The sequence below is a fragment of the Pempheris klunzingeri genome, chromosome 7 (assembly GCF_042242105.1).
Source record: "Pempheris klunzingeri isolate RE-2024b chromosome 7, fPemKlu1.hap1, whole genome shotgun sequence".
NCBI classification, from domain to species: Eukaryota; Metazoa; Chordata; class Actinopteri; order Acropomatiformes; family Pempheridae; genus Pempheris; species Pempheris klunzingeri.
The window spans coordinates 1,893,175-1,910,901 of NC_092018.1; the positions used below are offsets into that span (position 1 = coordinate 1,893,175).

The 17,727-nt window shown below is 46.2% G+C and overlaps 4 protein-coding genes across 4 annotated transcripts; all 4 read right to left on the reverse strand.

Moving 5' to 3' along the window:
* Positions 1-1,100: 1,100 nt before the first annotated feature.
* LOC139203553 (tripartite motif-containing protein 16-like) lies at positions 1,101-3,225 on the reverse strand. The gene has a single exon (XM_070833358.1). The coding sequence runs from the start codon at positions 3,208-3,210 to the stop codon at positions 1,522-1,524; it is 1,689 nt and encodes a 562-aa protein (XP_070689459.1). The 5' UTR covers positions 3,211-3,225; the 3' UTR covers positions 1,101-1,521.
* A 1,004-nt stretch (positions 3,226-4,229) lies between these two features.
* On the reverse strand, positions 4,230-6,470 carry LOC139203368 (tripartite motif-containing protein 16-like). The gene has a single exon (XM_070833053.1). It carries the CDS (start codon positions 6,441-6,443, stop codon positions 4,755-4,757), a length of 1,689 nt encoding a protein of 562 aa, XP_070689154.1. The 5' UTR covers positions 6,444-6,470; the 3' UTR covers positions 4,230-4,754.
* A 2,807-nt stretch (positions 6,471-9,277) lies between these two features.
* LOC139204490 (tripartite motif-containing protein 16-like) lies at positions 9,278-11,505 on the reverse strand. The gene has a single exon (XM_070834525.1). It carries the CDS (start codon positions 11,432-11,434, stop codon positions 9,746-9,748), a length of 1,689 nt encoding a protein of 562 aa, XP_070690626.1. The 5' UTR covers positions 11,435-11,505; the 3' UTR covers positions 9,278-9,745.
* A 3,677-nt stretch (positions 11,506-15,182) lies between these two features.
* Positions 15,183-17,471, reverse strand: LOC139204488 (tripartite motif-containing protein 16-like). The gene has a single exon (XM_070834523.1). It carries the CDS (start codon positions 17,379-17,381, stop codon positions 15,681-15,683), a length of 1,701 nt encoding a protein of 566 aa, XP_070690624.1. The 5' UTR covers positions 17,382-17,471; the 3' UTR covers positions 15,183-15,680.
* Positions 17,472-17,727: the final 256 nt, after the last annotated feature.

The following is a 17,727-nucleotide window of genomic DNA, read 5'->3' on the forward strand; positions in this document are numbered from 1 at the left end:
TGGTTCCTATGGATCCTGGTCCTGGCCCCACTGATGTGGTTCTCCACCAGCCAATGGATGTGCGTCTGTCCAAGGCTCCAGCTTGTCCGTCCTTGGGAGCTGGATCTCTCCTTCACTGTGGTGCTCCCGGAGGTTTCTCTTTTCCCACTGGGTTTTTTGAGTTTTTCCTTCCCGAAGAAGGAGGGTCATAAAGGGCAGGTGATGCCTCGGACTGGTCCACCGGACTGATCCATCGGCCTCATCGACTGCTGGACTCTTTATTAGATTGTTTGTTCGCTTACACTTGTTTATTTCAGTGAACTTTGTAAAGCACTGTGAGACACTCTGTTGTGATATTGGGCTATACAAATAAATTGAATTGAATTGAATTGAATTGGCTGCCGGCCCACAGCAGTGACGTTTAGTAGCAGTGAAATGACTCAATGCAGCAGAGAAAACAATCACCAGTGTCTGAGCTACCCGTCACCGTTTTGGTGAGAAAAATAAAGGACGTAAATGTCAAGTAAAACAGAGTGAAATCAGCGACCGTTTCTGACGGAGTTTGGATGATGGGATGCAGATGTTTTGGCTGTTTGATGCAGCTGAGTGGTTTCATGGTCTTTTAAGTTTCCTGGTTTTGAATTAGTAGATTACTTGTTTGGTTAAAATGTCAGAAAATGCTGAGAAATGCCCACTTTTTAAAAAACTTTTCTAAACACAGTGAAACTTGATGTTTTGTCTGATAAACTGAAATAATAATACTAACACTGATACTAATACGGATACTAATACTAATACTAATAATACTAATACTGATACTAATACTAATACTAATACTAATACTAATACTAATAATACTAATACTAATAATACTAATACTGATACTAATACTAATACTAATACTAATACTAATACTAATAATACTAATACTAATAATACTAATACTGATACTAATACTAATACTAATACTAATACTGATACTGATACTGATACTAATAATGGACCAGACAAGGCACGTTTCATTTACCACCTTTATTATTTTTTTTAATATCCTGAAGAAGACCAGAAGAAAAGACAATAATGATTGATCTCTCTATTGATTATGACTGTGATAGTTACAGTGTTAGAAAACCTCAGGGTTGGACAACAACAAAAACAACATCTGATCAGCAACACTTTATTCATAAAGCCCAAAATCACAAAACACAGTTTCTCTCAGGAGGTTTTTCCGCCTGTATAACAAAGAGACTCTCTGTCCTGAGACCCTGGATTCAGATCAGGAAAAGAGGACTGATGAGGAGGAGCAGAGGAGGGATCCCTCTACAGGACGGACAGACAGGAAGTAGAAGCAGCGTGTACAGACACAGGAAGGAGCGCCGCCTGAAGACGCTCACACACTTACAGAACAACACAGCAGAGTCCCGCCCACAGCGTTTGATTGACAGGTGATCTCTGTGGAGCAAAGAAACGTCCCTACAATCAGCTGTCAGCAACACACACGAGGACAAAAAGAACTGAACACAGAATTTAAGGCAGTGTCCCTCAAACACTGTCTGACTCCTTGAGTTTAACGAGCTCAGCAGTGGATCCATAACAGGAAGGATGAAGTCCAGCGTAGAGCGACTGAGAGAAGCAGGTCTGGACTCTGTGGAGGAGAGTCATGGTGTCAGAGACTCTGTAGAAGGACAGAACACCTGCTCTGTGGTCCAGGTACACCCCCAGTCTGGAGGACCGAGGACCTGAGACCGGAGTGTTGATCTTGTTGTGCAAAAAGTTCCAAGTGTTATTGTAATAATAAAAGGCCCAAGATTTGTCATTGAGTCCAAACCTACAGTCGTCTGTCTTCCCGACTCTGCTGATGTTTTTGTATGTGACTCCTACAGCAACTCCTTCCCCGCTCCACTCCACCTCCCAGTAACAACGTCCAGTCAGACTCTCTCTGCTCAGGACCTGAGGCCAGATAGTGAATCTGTCTGGATGATCAGAATAAGACTGTTCTTCTTTCACTCTTGTCACTTTTCTGTTCTCCTCAGACAATAACAGCTCTCTATTAGCTGTGTTTGGATCCAGTGTGATCTGTTGAGCATATCTTAAGAATCCAGCTCTGGTCGTGGGCTCTGGTTGAGACAGTGAAACGTCCACCTGAGTCACAGTCAGTGAGATGTTTGTCCAGTGGTCCCTCAGAGCGTCCTGTAGTTTCTCTCTGAGCTCTGACACAGCAGCCGTCACGTCCTCAAAGTGTCTCAGAGGACGGATGTTGATGCTGGATGAGTGTGTGTCCTCTCTGAGAGCTGGCAGTGATCTGTAGCTGTGGACAAACTGGCTGTGATCCTCTGTGTGTGAGAGCTCCTCCAGCTCAGCGTCCCTCCTCTTCAGCTCCCTGATCTCCTGCTCCAGCTCCTCCTGAAGCTCTTTGACTCGACTCACTTCGGCTTCCTGCTGGGATCTGACCTGCCGCTTCAGCTCAGAGCTCCTTCTCTCCATCAGACGGATCAGCTCAGTGAACGTCTTCTCGCCGTGCTCCACTGCTTCATCGGCAGAGCTGCAGATGTCCTCCACCTCCTGCTGGAGCTCCTTCAGGTCTTTCTCTCTGTCCTGGATCCTCTGCTGGATGTTCAGGCGACTCCTCTCCAGCTCTGTCTGCCTCTCAGTCCTCTCTGCTGCAGCTGACACTGTGTCGTGGCCTTTATGTTGGTCCACAGAGCAGAGATAACAGATACTCTGCTGATCGGTGCGGCAGAACATCTTCATCACCTCATCGTGACGAGAGCAGATGTTCTCCTGGAGCTTCCTGGACGGCTCCACCAGCTTGTGTTTCTTTAATGCAGCCACTTCATAGTGAGGCTGCAGGTGTTGCTCACAGTAAGACACCAGACAGACCAGACAGGACTTGAGGGCTTTCAGTTTCCTCCCAGTGCAGAAATCACAGGCCACATCTTCAGCTCCAGCGTAGCAGTGATCAGCAGGAGCAGCCTGGAGTCCCGTCTTCTTCAGCTGCTCCACTACAGCTGCTAACGTGGTGTTTTTCAGCAGGACAGGCCTCGGTGTGAACGTCTGCCTGCACTGAGGGCAGCTGTGGATCCCCTTCTCATCCTCTGTATCCCAGTGGGCTCTAATACAGCTCGTGCAGTAGCTGTGACCACATGGAGTCGCCACCGGATCCCTCAGGAGATCCTGACAGATCGAACAAGAGAGGGTTTCACGGTCCAGCTGGAGTCCTTTCTGCGCCATTTCACCTCTCAGAGACTCAACGACTGTCTGAGTGTCACTTCCTCAGAGGACAGAGGGCTTATCGAGCTTTGAATCTCTCCAGGAGGAGGAGCTCTGTGAATCTGAACTCTGATTCCTCATTTACAGTGAAGCCTCAGTAAAAATCTGATGCCCATTTGAAAACACTGAAGATTTTAGTTGTAAAACACTTCTGGGCTCCTCTGGCTCTGCTAAAGCCTCAATGTTTCTCTGATTCCTCCTCCAACTGAGTGAATTAATGAGTGTTTAATGAGAAACCACAGAGAAAAACTCGCCTGGATTGTTGTGTGAACAGGAAACGTGCTCTGCCACACCTGCAGTCTCTGAGCAAACCTGGAATCTACCTGGACGGGTCACCTGACCGCGGTGCTGCCTTCAGGGACGGCTCGTACCGTTCAGACACTTAGAAGAGCTGCTGATGGAAATAATGAGACATTAGATCGACATTCATCTGAAACGCGGCCTGTCCGCTGAAAAAATGATTTTCTATTTGGTTTGTTTGTTTCATGGTCTTTTAAGTTTCCTGGTTTTGAATTAGTAGATTACTTGTTTGGTTAAAATGTCAGAAAATGCTGAGAAATGCCCACTTTTTAAAAAACTTTTCTAAACACAGTGAAACTTGATGTTTTGTCTGATAAACTGATTCAAATCCAAAGATGTTCAGTTCAGAATTATTTAAGGGAAATAAAACAAGAAAATATTTACTTCTGCAGAGAAAGAACCAGTGAATTTGTGGCATTTTTGCTTAAATTGAATTCATTGCAGAGTAAATTTCTGTCACTCTGATAATCGACCAATACTGATACTAATACTAATAATACTAATACTAATAATACTAATACTAATAATACTAATACTAATAATACTAATACTGATACTAATACTAATAATACTAATACTAATAATACTAATACTAATAATACTAATACTAATACTAATACTAATAATACTAATACTAATAATACTGATACTGATACTAATAATGGACCAGGCAAGGCACGTTTCATTTACCACCTTTATTATTTTTTTTAATATCCTGAAGAAGACCAGGAGAAAAGACAATAATGATTGATCTCTCTATTGATTATGACTGTGATAGTTACAGTTTTAGAAAACCTCAGGGTTGGACAACAACAAAAACAACATCTGATCAGCAACACTTTATTCATAAAGCCCCAAATCACAAAACACAGTTTCTCTCAGGAGGTTTTTCCGCCTGTATAACAAAGAGACTCTCTGTCCTGAGACCCTGGATTCAGATCAGGAAAAGAGGACTGATGAGGAGGAGCAGAGGAGGGATCCCTCTACAGGACGGACAGACAGGAAGTAGAAGCAGCGTGTACAGACACAGGAAGGAGCGCCGCCTGAAGACGCTCACACACTTACAGAACAACACAGCAGAGTCCCGCCCACAGCGTTTGATTGACAGGTGATCTCTGTGGAGCAAAGAAACGTCCCTACAATCAGCTGTCAGCAACACACACGAGGACAAAAAGAACTGAACACAGAATTTAAGGCAGTGTCCCTCAAACACTGTCTGACTCCTTGAGTTTAACGAACTCAGCAGTGGATCCATAAATGAAAGGATAAAGTCCAGCGTAGAGCGGCTGAGAGAAGCAGGTCTGGACTCTGTGGAGGAGAGTCATGGTGTCAGAGACTCTGTAGAAGGACAGAACACCTGCTCTGTGGTCCAGGTACACCCCCAGTCTGGAGGACAGAGGACCTGAGACGGGAGTGTTGATCTTGTTGTGCAAAAAGTTCCAAGTGTTATCGTAATAATAAAAGGCCCAAGATTTGTCATTGAATCCAAACCTACAGTCCTCTATCTTCCCGACTCTGCTGATATTTTTGTATGTGACTCCTACAGCAACTCCTTCCCCGCTCCACTCCACCTCCCAGTAACAACGTCCAGTCAGACTCTCTCTGCTCAGGACCTGAGACCAGACAGTGAATCTCTCTGGATGATCAGAATAAGACTGTTCTTCTTTCACTCTTGTCACTTTTCTGTTCCCCTCAGACAATAACAGATATCTATGAGCTGTGTTTGGATCCAGTGTGATCTGTTGAGCATATCTTAAGAATCCAGCTCTGGTCGTGGGCTCTGGTTGAGGCAGTAAAACGTCCACCTGAGTCACAGTCAGTGAGATGTTTGTCCAGTGGTCCCTCAGAGCGTCCTGTAGTTTCTCTCTGAGCTCTGACACAGCAGCCGTCACGTCCTCAAAGTGTCTCAGAGGACGGATGTTGATGCTGGATGAGTGTGTGTCCTCTCTGAGAGCTGGCAGTGATCTGTAGCTGTGGACAAACTGGCTGTGATCCTCTGTGTGTGAGAGCTCCTCCAGCTCAGCGTCCCTCCTCTTCAGCTCCCTGATCTCCTGCTCCAGCTCCTCCTGAAGCTCTTTGACTCGACTCACTTCGGCTTCCTGCTGGGATCTGACCTGCTGCTTCAGCTCAGAGCTCCTTCTCTCCATCAGACGGATCAGCTCAGTGAACGTCTTCTCGCCGTGCTCCACTGCTTCATCAGCGGAGCTGCAGATGTCCTCCACCTCCTGCTGGAGCTCCTTCAGGTCTTTCTCTCTGTCCTGGATCCTCTGCTGGATGTTCAGGCGACTCCTCTCCAGCTCTGTCTGCCTCTCAGTCCTCTCTGCTGCAGCTGACACTGTGTCGTGGCCTTTATGTTGGTCCACAGGGCAGAGATAACAGATACTCTGCTGATCGGTGCGGCAGAACATCTTCATCACCTCATCGTGACGAGAGCAGATGTTCTCCTGGAGCTTCCTGGACGGCTCCACCAGCTTGTGTTTCATAAAGGCAGCCACTTCATAGTGAGGCTGCAGGTGTTGCTCACAGTAAGACACCAGACAGACCAGACAGGACTTGAGGGCTTTCAGTTTCCTCCCAGTGCAGAAATCACAGGCCACATCTTCAGCTCCAGCGTAGCAGTGATCAGCAGGAGCAGCCTGGAGTCCCGTCTTCTTCAGCTGCTCCACTACAGCTGCTAACGTGGTGTTTTTCAGCAGGACAGGCCTCGGTGTGAACGTCTGCCTGCACTGAGGGCAGCTGTGGATCCCCTTCTCATCCTCTGTATCCCAGTGGGCTCTAATACAGCTCGTGCAGTAGCTGTGACCACATGGAGTCGCCACCGGATCCCTCAGGAGATCCAGACAGATCGAACAAGAGAGGGTTTCACGGTCCAGCTGGACTCCTTTCTGCGCCATTTCACCTCTCAGAGACTCAACGACTGTCTGAGTGTCACTTCCTCAGAAAGTGAAACTCTTCTGAGCTCTGATCTAAACAACATGTGCTCCGGCAGCCTGTCGGCTCTGCTCTGCACCACACTTCTCTTCACACTGTAGATCTGAAGGGGAGGAACTGAGGGAGGAGCTGGCTGTGTCAGAGAGCAGGAAGAGGAGAGAATCACTCCAGGAGGAGGAGCTCTGTGAATCTGAACTCTGATTCCTCACTTACAGTGAAGCCTCAGTAAAAGTCTCATCCCCGTTCGTGGCTCTTGAAAATTAGGTTTTCATCTGGACCCAGATTCTTTTACACATGCTTGTGTGGACAGATATTTTCTTTGTCGTAACCAAAAGAGGAAGAATCCTGTGTCGTGCATGTGTGGACTTTTCCTCAGAAAGAATCAAAGGTCACGCACAACCACGGGTTTCCAGATTGTTTTTATTACTAAAAAAGGCACCAAATACAGGCATCATGTTGATAGCATTGCAGTTATTTTCCACAAAACGATAGCACCAAAATATATATCTAGTTATTTCCTGTTCCCACGTTGCTTTGATAGGCACAAGTTGACAGGAAACAGGAGGTGGGATCAGAGAGACGAATGAGGATCAGAACATGTCTTCTGTCTTTTGCAGTGCTCTCCAGTGTCAGACACTTAAAAAGAAATGACAGCAACTTTAACATCATGGGTACATCAGTAGCTGAGCGTAACATAACACATCATAGGAGGAGAACATGATAATACATAAATGAGGGAGATGTGAGAGAGGGTCGATGAAAAGAAGGGAGGGATTTGGTGTCTTTGGGCGGGAAACGAAGGCAGGTAGACACACGTCTCTTCTGAGAAGTCATTCTTTTTCCTCACATCGGTAAATAAGGCTCAAGCACTCGCTCACACGGACGGGATGGAAACCTTCGCTGTCCAAACGGTGGCGTCCGATTTATTACAATCATATTTCCACCTTGTTACTCTTGGAACAAGAAAAAAAACCACTTTGAATGATTTGTTTTAAAATTCATGAGGAGAAATACTGCATGGCACTTAATATTGGCAGCGGTCAGAGAACAGTACGGACAGAAAGAAAAGAATTATCTGTTGGTTCAACGTGACGGTACAAATGTCTCTAAGTAAGGCTTGAAATACACTTTTACCCCCCAAAATGCAAATAAAGTTCCTGCTCACGAGGAAAGGGGTTAACAGAAGTTATGGCATAATTGCACTTGGATAGATATCATTCATTTTTGTAGTTATTATTTACACTCTGCACTGATTCAGCCTCAGGCGACAGCAGCTAAATACTCTCACAGCCGTCAGAAGCGGCTGCAGCAGATGTAGAAGTCGCTTCGCGGCAAAACTACACTTTGTTCTGTTCAATCAAAGTTTTGAGAATTCATGTGTGAGCAGAGAAGGTGAAGGGAGGCCGAAAAGGAGGACTTCCACACCGGCTACTACCCCACTAGAGCACTGTGCTCCCAGACTGCAGGCCTACTGGTGGTTCCCAAAGTCTCCAAAAGTAGTTCAGGAGGCAGAGCCTTCAGCTATCAGGCTCCTCTCCTGTGGAACCTCCTTCCAGTTTGGGTTCAGGGGGGCAGACACCCTCTCTACATTTAAGAGGGGGCTAAAAACCTTCCTTTTTGACAAAGCATATATTTAAGGGCTGGATCAGGCCTTAGACCAGCCCCTAGTTATGCTGCTATAGGCTCAGACTGCCGGGGGACTCCTATGGTGCACTGAGCTCCTCTATTCTCTCTCCTCCTCTTCCTCTCCATCATTATGTCTCATGTCAGCCAAATGTCTGCCTCTAACTTGCTATCTTCCCCGGAGCCTTTCTGTGCTTTCTCATCTCTCAGGTTCCTGTGGATCCTGTGGGTCCTGGTCCTGGTTCTGCTGATGTGGTTCTCTGGTTCCTATGGATCCTGGTCCTGGCCCTGCTGATGTGGTTCTCTGGTTGCTATGGATCCTGGTCCTGGCCCCGCTGATGTGGTTCTCCACCAGCCAATGGATGTGCGTCTGTCCAAGGCTCCAGCCTGTCCGTCCTTGGGAGCTGGATCTCTCCTTCACTGTGGTGCTCCCGGAGGTTTCTCTTTTCCCACTGGGTTTTTTGAGTTTTTCCTTCCCGAAGAAGGAGGGTCATAAAGGGCAGGTGATGCCTCGGACTGATCCACCGGACTGATCCATTGGCCTCATCGACTGCTGGACTCTTTATTAGATTGTTTGTTCGCTTACACTTGTTTATTTCAGTGAACTTTGTAAAGCACTGTGAGACACTCTGTTGTGATATTGGGCTATACAAATAAAATTGAATTGAATTGAATTGAATTGGCTGCCGGCCCACAGTAGTGACGTTTAGTAGCAGTGAAATGACTCAATGCAGCAGAGAAAACAATCACCAGTGTCTGAGCTACCCGTCACCGTTTTGGTGAGAAAAATAAAGGACGTAAATGTCAAGTAAAACAGAGTGAAATCAGCGACCGTTTCTGACGGAGTTTGGATGATGGGATGCAGATGTTTTGGCTGTTTGATGCAGCTGAGTGGTTTCATGGTCTTTTAAGTTTCCTGGTTTTGAATTAGTAGATTACTTGTTTGGTTAAAATGTCAGAAAATGCTGAGAAATGCCCACTTTTTAAAAAACTTTTCTAAACACAGTGAAACTTGATGTTTTGTCTGATAAACTGAAATAATAATACTAATACTAATACTGATAATACTAATACTAATACTAATACTAATACTAATAATGGACCAGGCAAAGCACGTTTCATTTACCACCTTTATTATTTTTTTTTAATATCCTGAAGAAGACCAGAAGAAAAGACAATAATGATTGATCTCTCTATTGATTATGACTGTGATAGTTACAGTTTTAGAAAACCTCAGGGTTGGACAACAACAAAAACAACATCTGATCAGCAACACTTTATTCATAAAGCCCAAAATCACAAAACACAGTTTCTCTCAGGAGGTTTTTCCGCCTGTATAACAAAGAGACTCTCTGTCCTGAGACCCTGGATTCAGATCAGGAAAAGAGGACTGATGAGGAGGAGCAGAGGAGGGATCCCTCTACAGGACGGACAGACAGGAAGTAGAAGCAGCGTGTACAGACACAGGAAGGAGCGCCGCCTGAAGACGCTCACACACTTACAGAACAACACAGCAGGGTCCCGCCCACAGCGTTTGATTGACAGGTGATCTCTGTGGAGCAAAGAAACGTCCCTACAATCAGCTGTCAGCAACACACACGAGGACAAAAAGAACTGAACACAGAATTTAAGGCAGTGTCCCTCAAACACTGTCTGACTCCTTGAGTTTAACGAGCTCAGCAGTGGATCCATAAATGAAAAGACGAAGTCCAGCGTAGAGCGGCTGAGAGAAGCAGGTCTGGACTCTGTGGAGGAGAGTCATGGTGTCAGAGACGCTGTAGAAGGACAGAACACCTGCTCTGTGGTCCAGGTACACCCCCACTCTGGAGGACCGAGGAACTGAGACGGGAGTGTTTATGTTGTTGTGCCAAAAGTTCCAAGTGTTATTGTAATAATAAAAGGCCCAAGATTTGTCATTGGATCCAAACACACAGTCGTTTGTCTTCCCGACTCTGTTGATGTTTTTGTATGTGACTCCTACACCAACTCTTTCCCCGCTCCACTCCACCTCCCAGTAACAACGTCCAGTCAGACTCTCTCTGCTCAGGACCTGAGACCAGACAGTGAATCTGTCTGGATGATCAGAATAAGACTGTTCTTCTTTCACGCTTGTCACTTTTCTGTTCCCCTCAGACAATAACAGATATCTATGAGCTGTGTTTGGATCCAGTGTGATCTGTTGAGCATATCTTAAGAATCCAGCTCTGGTCGTGGGCTCTGGTTGAGACAGTGAAACGTCCACCTGAGTCACAGTCAGTGAGATGTTTGTCCAGTGGTCCCTCAGAGCGTCCTGTAGTTTCTCTCTGAGCTCTGACACAGCAGCCGTCACGTCCTCAAAGTGTCTCAAAGGACGGATGTTGATGCTGGATGAGTGTGTGTCCTCTCTGAGAGCTGGCAGTGATCTGTAGCTGTGGACAAACTGGCTGTGATCCTCTGTGTGTGAGAGCTCCTCCAGCTCAGCGTCCCTCCTCTTCAGCTCCCTGATCTCCTGCTCCAGCTCCTCCTGAAGCTCTTTGACTCGACTCACTTCGGCTTCCTGCTGGGATCTGACCTGCTGCTTCAGCTCAGAGCTCCTTCTCTCCATCAGACGGATCAGCTCAGTGAACGTCTTCTCGCCGTGCTCCACTGCTTCATCAGCGGAGCTGCAGATGTCCTCCACCTCCTGCTGGAGCTCCTTCAGGTCTTTCTCTCTGTCCTGGATCCTCTGCTGGATGTTCAGGCGACTCCTCTCCAGCTCTGTCTGCCTCTCAGTCCTCTCTGCTGCAGCTGACACTGTGTCGTGGCCTTTATGTTGGTCCTCAGGGCAGAGATAACAGATACTCTGCTGATCGGTGCGGCAGAACATCTTCATCACCTCATCGTGACGAGAGCAGATGTTCTCCTGGAGCTTCCTGGACGGCTCCACCAGCTTGTGTTTCTTAAAGGCAGCTGATTCATAGTGAGGCTGCAGGTGTTGCTCACAGTAAGACACCAGACAGACCAGACAGGACTTGAGGGCTTTCAGTTTCCTCCCAGTGCAGAAATCACAGGCCACATCTTCAGCTCCAGCGTAGCAGTGATCAGCAGGAGCAGCCTGGAGTCCCGTCTTCTTCAGCTGCTCCACTACAGCTGCTAACATGGTGTTTTTCAGCAGGACAGGCCTCGGTGTGAACGTCTGCCTGCACTGAGGGCAGCTGTGGATCCCCTTCTCATCCTCTGTATCCCAGTGGGCTCTAATACAGCTCGTGCAGTAGCTGTGACCACATGGAGTCGTCACCGGATCCCTCAGGAGATCCAGACAGATCGAACAAGAGAGGGTCTCACGGTCCAGCTGGAGTCCTTTCTGCGCCATTTCACCTCTCAGAGACTCAACGACTGTCTGAGTGTCACTTCCTCAGAAAGTGAAACTCTTCTGAGCTCTGATCTAAACAACATGTGCTCCGGCAGCCTGTCGGCTCTGCTCTGCACCACACTTCTCTTCACACTGTAGATCTGAAGGGGAGGAACTGAGGGAGGAGCTGGCTGTGTCAGAGAGCAGGAAGAGGAGAGAATCACTCCAGGAGGAGGAGCTCTGTGAATCTGAACTCTGCTTCCTCACTTACAGTGAAGCCTCAGTAAAAATCTCATCCCCGTTCGTGGCTCTTGAAAATCAGGTTTTCATCTGGACCCAGATTCTTTAACACATGCTTGTGTGGACAGATTTTTTCTTTGTCGTAACCAAAAGAGGAAGAATCCTGTGTCATGCATGTGTGGACTTTTCCTCAGGAAGAATCAAAGGTCACGCACAACCACGGGTTTCCAGATTGTTTTTATTACTAAAAAAGGCACCAAATACAGGCATCATGTTGATAGCATTGCAGTTATTTTCCACAAAACGATAGCACCAAAATATATATCTAGTTATTTCCTGTTCCCACGTTGCTTTGATAGGCACAAGTTGACAGGAAACAGGAGGTGGGATCAGAGAGACGAATGAGGATCAGAACATGTCTTCTGTCTTTTGCAGTGCTCTCCAGTGTCAGACACTTAAAAAGAAATGACAGCAACTTTAACATCATGGGTACATCAGTAGCTGAGCGTAACATAACACATCATAGGAGGAGAACATGATAATACATAAATGAGGGAGATGTGAGAGAGGGTCGATGAAAAGAAGGGAGGGATTTGGTGTCTTTGGGCGGGAAACGAAGGCAGGTAGACACACGTCTCTTCTGAGAAGTCATTCTTTTTCCTCACATCAGTAAATAAGGCTCAAGCACTCGCTCACACGGACGGGATGGAAACCTTCGCTGTCCAAACGGTGGCGTCCGATTTATTACAATCATATTTCCACCTTGTTACTCTTGGAACAAGAAAAAAAAAACACTTTGAATGATTTGTTTTAAAATTCATGAGGAAAAATACTGCATGGCACTTAATATTGGCAGCGGTCAGAGAACAGTACGGACAGAAAGAAAAGAATTATCTGTTGGTTCAACGTGACGGTGTTGTGCTTTAACAAGTGGTAATGTTCAATTTGGCTATCAGAAATAATTAATAACTATCAAAGATAATTAATAATTATTAAAATGAATGGAACTTTGAATAAAGTCCACCTCGATTGGGGCACCACCTCGAAAAACGAGGAAAAGACAGCCGGTTTAATTGATTTAGTCTCATAAAAATACTAAACTATCAATTTGGAATTATGTTTTATAATTAATTTAATAATTACTACCAAAATTACCACATTAATAGCTAGCTGAAGGATTTTAGAGTTCTTGACAGTGTAGAGGTTGGCAGTGTTCACCCTTGTACAACATTAAAGGAGACAGCAGGTATTAAAACATTTATTAAAACAGAGCAAAATTCAGGGACATCATTTGTTACTCGTTAAGGTGAAGGACTTGTACTTTGGTTGTAGGTACAGCTGAAGCAGAGAAGGTATTAAAGACATCTGCTGTTACAGAAACAAAATCAATCAAACAATCTAACTAAGTCTCTATGACTAAACTAACACATAATATGAAGAGTGTGTGTGTGTGTGTGTGTGTGTGTGATAAGGCTGAGGAATGTGAGATGGTTCCCACAAAGGTGGGGGAGAGAGACCAAATGGTGATGGCCAGACCCCCTGGGGTGTGGGGCAAAGGAGACAAAGGAAGCTAAGTGCTGTTAGCTTAGCTTTGTCCCTCAGTGGCCTGTTGGAAACTGTGTGAGATAAAGGTGCCAGGTTAAGAAAGGATGGTTAGTTTGTAGATCCTGTGTCTGTGTGACCAAACTAACATCAACTAAACTTAATGGCTGCACAGTAACTACAACACATCACAATAATCAAACTCAATGAACATTAAGGCAAGTCAATACATTAACAGGGGTAAACCATGTATGCAGTAATGCTATGCTAATGATGCCCAGTTAGAGTTTGTTACCAGTCCTTAAAGGGGTAGAAGAAGTGTCCTTGAGGGTGCTGCTTTCTCAGCCTATTGCTGGAGGAAAGGTGTCGTTCTTGTCCGTTGCTGTGTGGTTGCAGGCTGAAGGAATCCGGTCGCTCCTTTGTTCCTGTTAGTTAGCAGCTCTGTGCTAACTTGCTGGTGTGCTCCTGTTGTTGGTTCTGGTTATCAGCTGGCAGACTCTGGGTCGTGCCTGCTGGCGCTGATCTGCTTACTTCAGGCAGGACCTTGTGTCGCTACCATGAAGGAGGTGGCTGCTCTGGTACAGACCACACTGAGGCAGAGCTCAGCTGAGTTGAGCTTCTCTCCTCTTCAGGAGAGATCAGGAGAGCTGGTCTCTCCTCCGCAAGAGAGACTTCAGGAAAAGAGAGGGAGATGTCTCTCCTCCAGGAGAGGCATCAGAAAGAGAGAGTTGGTGGTCTCTCCTCTTCAGGAGAGACGTCCGGAAAAGAGAAAGTTCAGTGGGGGTGAACTGGTTTTGTTGGCCTGAGGTCATAAAATCATGTGTCCCCCCCGGCCAATGGTGACAGTGGAGCTGGGTGCGGGAGTGATTTCACACCTATCTGTGAAACTGGGGGACATTGGGGAAAGGAGTCCAATAGTTCAACAGACAAAGAAACATGCGGTTTCACTATGTGCTATTCACTGTATAGTGAAGCACAACAACGGTACAAATGTCTCTAAGTAAGGCTTGAAATACACTTTTCCCCCCCAAAATGCAAATAAAGTTCCTGCTCACGAGGAAAGGGGTTAACAGAAGTTATGGCATAATTGCACTTGGATAGATATCATTCATTTTTGTAGTTATTATTTACACTCTGCAGTGATTCAGCCTCAGGCGACAGCAGCTAAATACTCTCACAGCCGTCAGAAGCGGCTGCAGCAGATGTAGAAGTCGCTTCGCGGCAAAACTACACTTTGTTCCGTTCAATCAAAGTTTTGAGAATTCATGTGTGAGCAGAGAAGGTGAAGGGAGGCCGAAAAGGAGGACTTCCACACCGGCTGCCGGCCCACAGTAGTGACGTTTAGTAGCAGTGAAATGACTCAATGCAGCAGAGAAAACAATCACCAGTGTCTGAGCTACCCGTCACCGTTTTGGTGAGAAAAATAAAGGACGTAAATGTCAAGTAAAACAGAGTGAAATCAGCGACCGTTTCTGACGGAGTTTGGATGATGGGATGCAGATGTTTTGGCTGTTTGATGCAGCTGAGTGGTTTCATGGTCTTTTAAGTTTCCTGGTTTTGAATTAGTAGATTACTTGTTTGGTTAAAATGTCAGAAAATGCTGAGAAATGCCCACTTTTTAAAAAACTTTTCTAAACACAGTGAAACTTGATGTTTTGTCTGATAAACTGATTCAAATCCAAAGATGTTCAGTTCAGAATTATTTAAGGGAAATAAAACAAGAAAATATTTACTTCTGCAGAGAAAGAACCAGTGAATTTGTGGCATTTTTGCTTAAATTGAATTCATTGCAGAGTAAATTTCTGTCACTCTGATAATCGACCAATACTAATACTAATACTAATAATACTAATACTGATAATACTGATACTTATAATACTAATACTGATACTAATACTGATAATACTAATACTAATACTAATACTAATACTACTAATACTAATACTGATACTGATACTGATACTAATAATGGACCAGACAAGGCACGTTTCATTTACCACCTTTATTATTTTTTTTAATATCCTGAAGAAGACCAGGAGAAAAGACAATAATGATTGATCTCTCTATTGATTATGACTGTGATAGTTACAGTTTTAGAAAACCTCAGGGTTGGACAACAACAAAAACAACATCTGATCAGCAACACTTTATTCATAAAGCCCAAAATCACAAAACACAGTTTCTCTCAGGAGGTTTTTCCGCCTGTATAACAAAGAGACTCTCTGTCCTGAGACCCTGGATTCAGATCAGGAAAAGAGGACTGATGAGGAGGAGCAGAGGAGGGATCCCTCTACAGGACGGACAGACAGGAAGTAGAAGCAGCGTGTACAGACACAGGAAGGAGCGCCGCCTGAAGACGCTCACACACTTACAGAACAACACAGCAGAGTCCCGCCCACAGCGTTTGATTGACAGGTGATCTCTGTGGAGCAAAGAAACGTCCCTACAATCAGCTGTCAGCAACACACACGAGGACAAAAAGAAGCTAACACAGAACACACACTGTGTCTGACTCCTTGAGTTTAACGAGTTCAGCAGTGGATCCATAAAAGCAAGGATGAAGTCCAGCGTAGAGCGGCTGAGAGAAGCAGGTCTGGACTCTGTGGAGGAGAGTCATGGTGTCAGAGACTCTGTAGAAGGACAGAACACCTGCTCTGTGGTCCAGGTACACCCCCACTCTGGAGGACCGAGGACCTGAGACGGGAGTGTGGATGTTGTTGTGCAAAAACTTCCAAGTGTTATTGTAATAATAAAAGGCCCAAGATTTGTCATTGAGTCCAAACACACAGTCGTTTGTCTTCCCGACTCTGTTGATGTTTTTGTATGTGACTCCTACACCAACTCTTTCCCCGCTCCACTCCACCTCCCAGTAACAACGTCCAGTCAGACTCTCTCTGCTCAGGACCTGAGGCCAAAAAGTGAATCTGTCTGGATGATCAGAATAATTCTGTTCTTCTTCCACGCTTGTCACTTTTCTGTTCTCCTCAGACAATAACAGATATCTATTAGCTGTGTTTGGATCCAGTGTGATCTGTTGAGCATATCTTAAGAATCCAGCTCTGGTCGTGGGCTCTGGTTGAGACAGTAAAACGTCCACCTGAGTCACAGTCAGTGAGATGTTTGTCCAGTGGTCCCTCAGAGCGTCCTGTAGTTTCTCTCTGAGCTCTGACACAGCAGCCGTCACGTCCTCAAAGTGTCTCAGAGGACGGATGTTGATGCTGGATGAGTGTGTGTCCTCTCTGAGAGCTGGCAGTGATCTGTAGCTGTGGACAAACTGGCTGTGATCCTCTGTGTGTGAGAGCTCCTCCAGCTCAGCGTCCCTCCTCTTCAGCTCCCTGATCTCCTGCTCCAGCTCCTCCTGAAGCTCTTTGACTCGACTCACTTCGGCTTCCTGCTGGGATCTGACCTGCTGCTTCAGCTCAGAGCTCCTTCTCTCCATCAGACGGATCAGCTCAGTGAACGTCTTCTCGCCGTGCTCCACTGCTTCATCGGCAGAGCTGCAGATGTCCTCCACCTCCTGCTGGAGCTCCTTCAGGTCTTTCTCTCTGTCCTGGATCCTCTGCTGGATGTTCAGGCGACTCCTCTCCAGCTCTGGCTGCCTCTCAGTCCTCTCTGCTGCAGCTGACACTGTGTCGTGGCCTTTATGTTGGTCCTCAGGGCAGAGATAACAGATACTCTGCTGATCGGTGCGGCAGAACATCTTCATCACCTCATCGTGACGAGAGCAGATGTTCTCCTGGAGCTTCCTGGACGGCTCCACCAGCTTGTGTTTCTTTAATGCAGCCACTTCATAGTGAGGCTGCAGGTGTTGCTCACAGTAAGACACCAGACAGACCAGACAGGACTTGAGGGCTTTCAGTTTCCTCCCAGTGCAGAAATCACAGGCCACATCTTCAGCTCCAGCGTAGCAGTGATCAGCAGGAGCAGCCTGGAGTCCCGTCTTCTTCAGCTGCTCCACTACAGCTGCTAACGTGGTGTTTTTCAGCAGGACAGGCCTCGGTGTGAACGTCTGCCTGCACTGAGGGCAGCTGTGGATCCCCTTCTCATCCTCTGTATCCCAGTGGGCTCTAATACAGCTCGTGCAGTAGCTGTGACCACATGGAGTCGCCACCGGATCACTCAGGAGATCCAGACAGATCGAACAAGAGAGGGTTTCACGGTCCAGCTGGACTCCTTTCTGCGCCATTTCACCTCTCAGAGACTCAACGACTGTCTGAGTTTCACTTCCTCAGAAGTGAAACTCTTCTGAGCTCTGATCTAAACAACATGTGCTCCGGCAGCCTGTCGGCTCTGCTCTGCACCACACCTCTCTTCACACTGTAGATCTGAAGGGGAGGAACTGAGGGAGGAGCTGGCTGTGTCAGAGAGCAGGAAGAGGAGAGAATCACTCCAGGAGGAGGAGCTCTGTGAATCTGAACTCTGATTCCTCATTTACAGTGAAGCCTCAGTAAAAATCTGATGCCCATTTGAAAACACTGAAGATTTTAGTTGTAAAACACTTCTGGGCTCCTCTGGCTCTGCTAAAGCCTCAA